Below are 7,569 nucleotides of genomic sequence, written 5' to 3'. Positions count from 1 at the left end.
GCTAGGAGCTGGAACCAACTTCCAAGGGAAGTGGTGCTGGCCCCTACCCTGGGGGTCTTTAAGAAGAGGCTGGATGCCTACCTGGCTGGACTCATTTGAGTCCCGTTTTTTGTTTTGGGGTTTTGTTGTTCTCCCGCCCTGGCGTGGGGTCGGGCTAGAAGATCTACTAGGTCCCTTCCAACCCTAAATCTATGAAACTATGAAACTATGACTAAAGTGCCAGAGTGATTCTGTTACCCTGTAGCCTGGCACAACATACACAACATACATTGTCTTGGAGAAGTCAGCTACATATGTACCAAGTAACTGATTTGATGATGTACAAAGTAATTGATTTGATGGGCTGAGCACAGCACTGACCCTCAGAAAGCTGCTTCATGCCTAGATTGAATCCCAACTCATTGAGGCCTTCTAAGTGTGCTGCCAGGAAAACACCGTTAGAGAGGGACTGCTAGTAATTACATGAAGGAAAATACACCAGACTGTTAACTAGCCTATTAGCCTAACTAGGCTAACTAGCGTAGGTTAAATGGTGCTATTTAATAGAAATATGTCTTTACCAGCGCCTTCCCAACTGTACCAAAATGTATTTAGAAGTAAAAATGATTTAAGTCTCTCTTAAAATGTTGCAGATACCAAAAGACTCAGTAACGTCAAGTAGCCACAGATTTTCATTGTTCAGTTTACTTGCACAATTCAGGGTAAGTTTTGTTTAACCAGTAGGAGAGCTAATTTGGGGTCTAACTAATAACCCCAATGACTTCACAGGGCATGCTGCGGTCCAGTTTCCTGACAATTCGAAAGGAGCATTCTGGCCAGTTGCGAATGGCTATGCAGTTCACCCGATCATAGTTGGTAGGATAAGAAATTCTGCCAATAAAAAGGAAAAAAAATGTGTAAGTGATGCAAGGGAAGAATAATGCGGTAAAGAAGATAAAGGCCATGGAAAGTGTCCACATGGCTGCTGCAGGGTTTGTAGGTACAGCAGAAAGAATACAAGATATCAGATAGTGGAGATGAACCCCACCCCAGAGGCCGTGGTAAATGAGGCCCTGTGCTTAGTGTTCCAGCCTAAGTTTGCAGACCAAGTCAGTGACAGAGGCAAGGTAGGGCCCAGGTCACTTCTAACCACTAGCATACCGGCTGGATTCTCACAGCTTCTGCTTCTGCTGTTCTAATGTGATGGTTCAGAATCTGAAGACGATATCCCCTGGACTCTATGCTGGTTGGGGAGCAAAATGAATATGAGATTATTTAGAACTAGACTTACGTTTTGCAGCACTGCACTCCAGTTGAGCTACATGTGCACTTTAAGCAGTCCCTGGCCTCCCAGGTATCCTCAAATTGGTACCGCACTCCGTTGTGGTAACAAGCTAAACAGACACAGGGAAAATAATGTTTGATGAAAGAGACACCTGGAGCCAATAAACCTGAGGACTAATACATCTTGGGCAGCAACAGAGCAAACTTCAATCTATGCCACAGGCATGATCAGGAAGGACAAGTTTCTACAAAGAAAGAAGTTCAGTCTGTGTACTGGCCCTTTTCTTGGCCTTTTCAACAAAGCCTGTGGGCCTCTGAATTGTGCTGGGGGGTGGCATGTGAAATTTGGGTGACTGGATGCAAAATGCTAAGATCTAGACTAGAGGTTTTCAACCTTTTTAACAAGTGTACCCCTTCTGCCTCAAAGTTTCAGCTCATGTACCCCTTTATATTTTTTCTTGTTTTTAAGGCATGGGGGGAGGGGCAGATCAAGGCCCCCATGGTGAGGGAAGGAGTGGGGCTGGGGCTGGGGCTGGGACAGGGGCAGGCACTGCACAGCTGGGGCAGAGCGTGAGATGGAGCCATAAAAGCGGCTTGTCCATGGGGGCGCGGGGGGGGGGGGGGACAGCTCCCACCACTGCACACACCCCAGTGGAGGCCCAGGGGACACATGCCTCCTAGATCTGTGTGCAGGGCGGAGGCAGCTTCTGCTGCAGGTTGGACTCTGTACCCGACTGCCATTGCACCAAGAGCCATGCGATGCCACGTGTCTACTGCCACCAGGTGGGCAGGGGACAGGCACACATGTACATATACCCCCCCCCCCAGCAGGTAAGTGTGTGTGGAAGAGGGAAAGGGCTCAGGGAGGGCAGATTGAGACCCCCACAGTGCAGGAGGGAATGGGGCAGGGGCAGGGGTGAATGAAACCCAGGTCAGGCCCTGGGACAGTGGGAGCCCGGCGGCACATCCAGGGCACTGGGGTGGGGGGTGGGCTCCCACTGCTGTGTGCACCATGGGGGGAGCCAAGGGGGGGCACATGTCCCCCCGCAATCTGTGCATGGGCCAAGAGTGGGCTGGGCTCTGCTGCCACTGCTCTGAGAGCAGCATGAGGCCACGTGTGTCCTGCTGCTGGGTGGCTTGCCAATGGGCTGCTACCTTCCCAGCAATGGGACACATGTGGCCATCATGCTGCTCTCAAAGCAAGCAGTGGCAGCAAGGCACAGAGGGTCAGAGGGTCTGAATGGCAGGGGGGAAGGGAGTGTGTTTCTGTGCCTGCTCCCAGGAGCAGGGGTGGGTGGGGGGCGAGGGCAGCGGCACCCCTCTGTAGGCCACACAGGCACCACCCGGCGAGTCAGAAGTGGGAAATGGGGGGACTTTGTATGTGGCAGCCACTGCTGCCACCACCACCTACCTGCGGAGCCACATGTGCAACCAGCCATGGGAAAGTGATGCAGGTTGGTAGCGGCGGCAGGGGCTGCTATGTGCGACCCCTGCCTCCCCTCGCCAGGCCAGGCAGTGCCTGTGCAGCCCGCAGAGGGGTGCTGCTGCCTTTGCCCCCCACTCCCACCACCCTGCTCCTGGGAGCAGGCACAGAAACATGCTCCCCCCCACTGCCAGTGAGACTCTCTGCACCTCACTGCTGCTGCTTGCTTTGAGAGTGGTAGCTCCCCTCCCCCTCCCCTAGGTAAGAGGCAAAGTGTGGGAACATGGCAGGAGAGATGCTGCCACCGGGCCCCAAGGCATGCTCCGTCCCCGCACACCCGTGCGTACCCCCTATGACCTTTCTAAGTACCCCTAGGGGTACGTGTACCCCTGGTTGACAACCCCTGATCTAGACTGTGACCCTCTGCCCATGTCATGTGCAGTATTGAACAGCAATCAGATGTCAGTAAGTTGTGTTTATCTGGCCTGGAGTTGCACTGATGACCAAGAAGAGAGAAGCTGCTGTGTTGTGCAGAGAGATCAACAGGCTTTGAAACTTGCCCTGATGATCACTATATGTGGGCTATGTCATTGCAGAATGAATACAGCAGAACTTGATTTGCCACTCTTACCTGCTGGATTGCCTCGAAGTGAATAGAAAAAGCATTGTGACCTGCATAGTGTCACTGAGATGCCAAAGGCAAGAATGATACCCAGGAACAGCTTCTGTAAAAGAAAGGCAAACCCCACAGCCAAAATCAAATAATAGCTAGTAACTTCCCCAGAATATTCCTTTTGGATTTAAATTTTATATTCCTGATTTCAGTTCCCAACCTGCTTCTTTTGGAAAGTTTGATTATAATCCTTTCAGGTTTTAGTGTCCACAAACAAAAGCATCAGAATGTCTAGTCTGAAATATTGCTCTTGTCCCTCCTAACCCATCATAAACACTAACCAGGCTGCATTTTGAAATAGCCTGTATAGCATGCACTTGGGCTTCCAGGGAAGATGCAATCTTAGCACACTTCAGATAAATGTTTTGTTTTTTTTTAAATTAGGGACAAACGTGAACCAGAAGCATCAATCCAGGAACTATTCCTTTTGGATTGAACCACCAGTTGGAGTGGTGCATGGGGTTTGGGGCCCAGGGCGGGAATGCGCAGCCATAGGGTCCAGGCAGGGAGAGGGATGGGGCTGCAGGTTGGTCATTGGAGGGTAGAGGGGAGCTGGCTCCCTGCCACTACATGTGCTCCCAAGGGAGGCATGGGGGTACGTGCCCACCAGATTTGTTCATGGGGCAGGGGCAAGGGTGGGCTGCCCACTGTGGGCTCAGGTTCCCTGCCCTGCCGCCCTCCCCCGGGGCTTTCGCAATTCAGCACATAAGACCTAGCGCAGCAGGTCAGAGCAGGGCAGTAAGCTTGGTGCCCCCGCCACAAGCCCCACACCTCCATGGTGAGCTGCTCCCTGCCTACCCAGCAGCAGCAGGGTAGGGGCACAGAGTTGTGCCCCTCACTGCTGCTGAGCAAGCAGGAAGCATGTCACCATGGCGGCATAGAGCTCCCAGCAGTAGCACTGAGTTTCCCTGCCTGGCCTCACTCGCTACACCAGGTCCTGCCCACTGGGTTGCAGAGGCCCCAGAGGGAGGGCAGCAGGCAAGGAACACTGACCCTAAAGTGGGGGGCACTGTGGGTGGGGGCTCTGCTCCAACCATGCTGCCCATGGAGGCGGGGGGGGAGCTGCGCCCTGCACTCCACTCTACTGCAGCACCACGGGAGGCAGCCAGAGTTCAGGCACTGCTGCAGAGAACAGGAGGCTGCGCAGGGGTGATGTGTAGGGAGTGCATGTGCATCCCCTGAGAGCGCCAGTGCACCCCCTGTCAGGCCGCACTCCCTGTTAGCCGGTTGGCAGGAGGGGCAGGTGGGAGCAGCAGTGCCCCCCCACTGTGAGTGCCGGCCAGGGAGAGGGGCCACCAGCAAAAGCAGCCACGCTGCTTCCAGAAGTGGCTGCAGGAGTTTTGGAAGTGGCATGGCCACTTCTACGGTGAGTGAGACCCTCCCCGGTTGCTGACTGGTGTCTGCTGCCCCACCTGACTCAAGAGGCACCAGACATGAAACACCAAAACTTATAGGTATTTAGAATTTATTTTATTATACCAATTAGGGTACTGGTAGGTTTCCAAATTGCTTTAAAATTGTAAATATATCAATAAAATATTGTGTTCAACTGATCCCTATCTATATAATGGTATTTTATTTTAATCACAGAAACATGCGATTATGGGGTTTTTAATAGGGGTGTGCGAAACGGGCCATATTCGATTATGATTTGACCTTAATCAGGGACAGTGAGTTGATTCATTGATTTGGATCACTATCCCCAATTCGATTCGGCTGAATCTGAAGATTCAATGCTGATTCAGAGAATCAGCGATTTGGCCATAGACACAGGTTTAAATGTTTTTTCTACATACCTCGAGGTACCAGGTGCGGCTTCTGAACCCTGCAGTGGTGGGGCATATGGAGCATCCCACAGAAGCACGAGGCATGCCCCCGTGTGCTTGGTGATGAATCAGAAGTGGACCGGGACTACTTCCGGTCCACTTCGAGGTCCATTGCCAAGTGCGCCAGGGGGTCTCCCTGCGTCCCCCCAGCTTGGTGATCAGCCACAGGGGGACCCTGGGTGCCCCACCCCCCGCCAGACCCAGGAGGCAACAGATACCGAGCCGGGGGGGTACGGGGCGAGCCCCGTGCGCACTCCCCAGTGGACCTGGAAGTGGACCAGAAGTGCCTCTGGTCCACTTCCAGGTCGGCTGCCAAGTGTGCTGGGGACCCCCTGCACTCCTGTGGGACACTCCATCTGCCCCAGCATCTCAGTATTCTACCTGCTACCCGGTAGAAAAAACATTTAAAGCTGTGTCTATGACCAAATCTCCAAATCTTTCCTAATCTCTGAATCAATTCAGAGGGTTCCAATTCAATTCAAAGAGATTAAAGTGTTTCCCAGTTCGATTTGGATTTGGAGATTTGGCCATCGCATTGGGCTGAGTCTCCACCAAATAGAATCAGTGACCGGAGCTTCTCGCAGCCCTAGTTTTTAATCAGAGAATTTGCAGGGGTTTAAAGTCAGAGAATTTACTATTTTTAAACAAAGAAAACTAGGATCCTTGGTTATAATATAAGAGCCAGTGACGACACAGTAATTTAAAAAGTAACATATTCAAAGCTGATTAAAGAAGATACATTTACAAAAAAAAGGTAACCAATGGAACTCACTACCAGAAGACATTGAGGCAAAGCTTTTAGAGGGCGTCACTAAAGGATTAGACAGGAGTAATAAGAATATCCAGTGCTTTCCATTAACAAAACTAAATGTACATAAGGGAAATAAGCCATTGTTAAGTGTGGTATGAATGACATTGAGAAGAAATTTCCCTTATGGACAGGTTATTCTATAATTGCCTGTAATTGGATCCCTTCTACTTTCTTTTGAAAAATCTGCTACTGGCCACTGACAGACATGCAGAGTTGGAGGAGATGGACAGTTGATCTGATCTAGAATGGGAGTTTCTAGTTACCAAAGTATGATCCATGGGCTAACCTCTTTGGTAGCAGCTTGAAATCAGGCATTTCACATCAGTTAGGAAAATGATTCTAAGTGGCCTTAGGGCCTCATTACACAGTAATTTTTGGTGGCTCTTAACCCCTGAACAGGCCGCACATTAACAGCTTTAAGTGGCTTAAAGCACTCATTACGTAGCTCAAAGTTATACCACTCCAAGGCAGCATTATCTCTGATCTGCATAATTTTGCTCCTGTTCCATTAAGGTATGGCCACTCCCCACAGCTGTGCTGCTCAAGTTGGAGTCCTCCAGTTTCCCAGGACACAGTGCCCCCTCCCCAACATGATGTTTCAGTGCGCAGTTGAAAATACTGACACCTCGAGGCAGGTCGAGACTGGCGGGGAGTAAGGCAAGGAGGCACAGAAAGCTGGAGCCAGTGCACCAGGATGCTGCTGCAGGGTGGGCAGAGTGTGACCCAGCACAAGAGAAAGAGAAAAGCCGTGTGAAGTGCCACCGAGGATGTGAAGGGTGCTGAGCAGGGGGATGTGCGCTGGCTCTGCTGCCTGGCCCAGTGAAGCACTGATGGCTCCATTGGTGCCAGGCCCAGGAGCACTGCATTGTGCCACCCTGCTCGTTTCCTTCCACAGAACTATGCCGTGGCTAGTGGGAGCTTTAGCAGCCCCAGTGGTGGCACAGGGGAGGGACAGAGAGGAGAAGGGGAGGTACTACCTCATCACTGCGAGCCACCAGCGTGCTGCCTGTGCCTGCGCTGGGCTCCAGGGAAGGCAGGTGTCACTGCTGGGAGGAAACCAGTGGGGTGGCGGACTGCAGTGCTCCCAGGCTGGGCAGAAATGGAACAGAGGTGTATTAAGGTGTACTGGGGCCCTGGGCAAACACAAAAGTGGAGAACACCTCCTCACATGGGAGCTGGGCTGCGGGGGGTGGGGGGGAAAGGGGTCCCTTCCCCTCCTGGTGCTGGCAGGGGAAGCTGAGTGGACCCTGCTGGGCTCAGGGTGGAGGTGGGGCACATGCCCCCCTCTTCTCCCTGCTGGCCATCCCTCCCCCCCACTCCCTGCTATGGCCAATCGTACGCACGCAGGTGTGCACACAGATGGGCACGCACTCTGCTCTCACTCACTCTCTGCACATGGACACACACAGACTCCTTGCAATAAACAGATATGAGTGCATGCAGACACGTGCACAGACACACACAAAGAAATAGATACATACAGATGCACAGACGTGCATAGAGACACATAGATGCAGATGCACACAGAAACACTGTGTGTACACACACAGGTGTGCACAGACATGCACACACA

At 52.0% G+C, this 7,569-nt stretch overlaps 1 protein-coding gene across 1 annotated transcript in view; it reads right to left on the bottom strand.

The window, feature by feature from the left end:
• Positions 1 to 570: 570 nt before the first annotated feature.
• The window catches only part of LOC109287438 (beta-microseminoprotein-like), a 13,662-nt gene continuing 6,663 nt past the window's right edge, over positions 571 to 7,569 (bottom strand). Inside the window, exons 2-4 of the mRNA XM_019502535.1 lie at positions 3,318 to 3,411; positions 1,271 to 1,373; positions 571 to 870 (exon numbers count right to left, since the gene is read on the bottom strand). Coding sequence (XP_019358080.1) covers positions 741 to 870; positions 1,271 to 1,373; positions 3,318 to 3,411 — 327 coding nt within the window. The 3' untranslated portion in view covers positions 571 to 740. The remainder of the gene's footprint in view (positions 871 to 1,270; positions 1,374 to 3,317; positions 3,412 to 7,569) is intronic.

The sequence above is a fragment of the Gavialis gangeticus genome, unplaced genomic scaffold (assembly GCF_001723915.1).
Source record: "Gavialis gangeticus isolate Ggan-Ray unplaced genomic scaffold, GavGan_comp1, whole genome shotgun sequence".
In the NCBI taxonomy this organism is placed as follows: Eukaryota; Metazoa; Chordata; order Crocodylia; family Gavialidae; genus Gavialis; species Gavialis gangeticus.
Note: the sequence above shows the minus strand (reverse complement) of the source record. Positions and strands in the feature narration are given on the sequence as shown.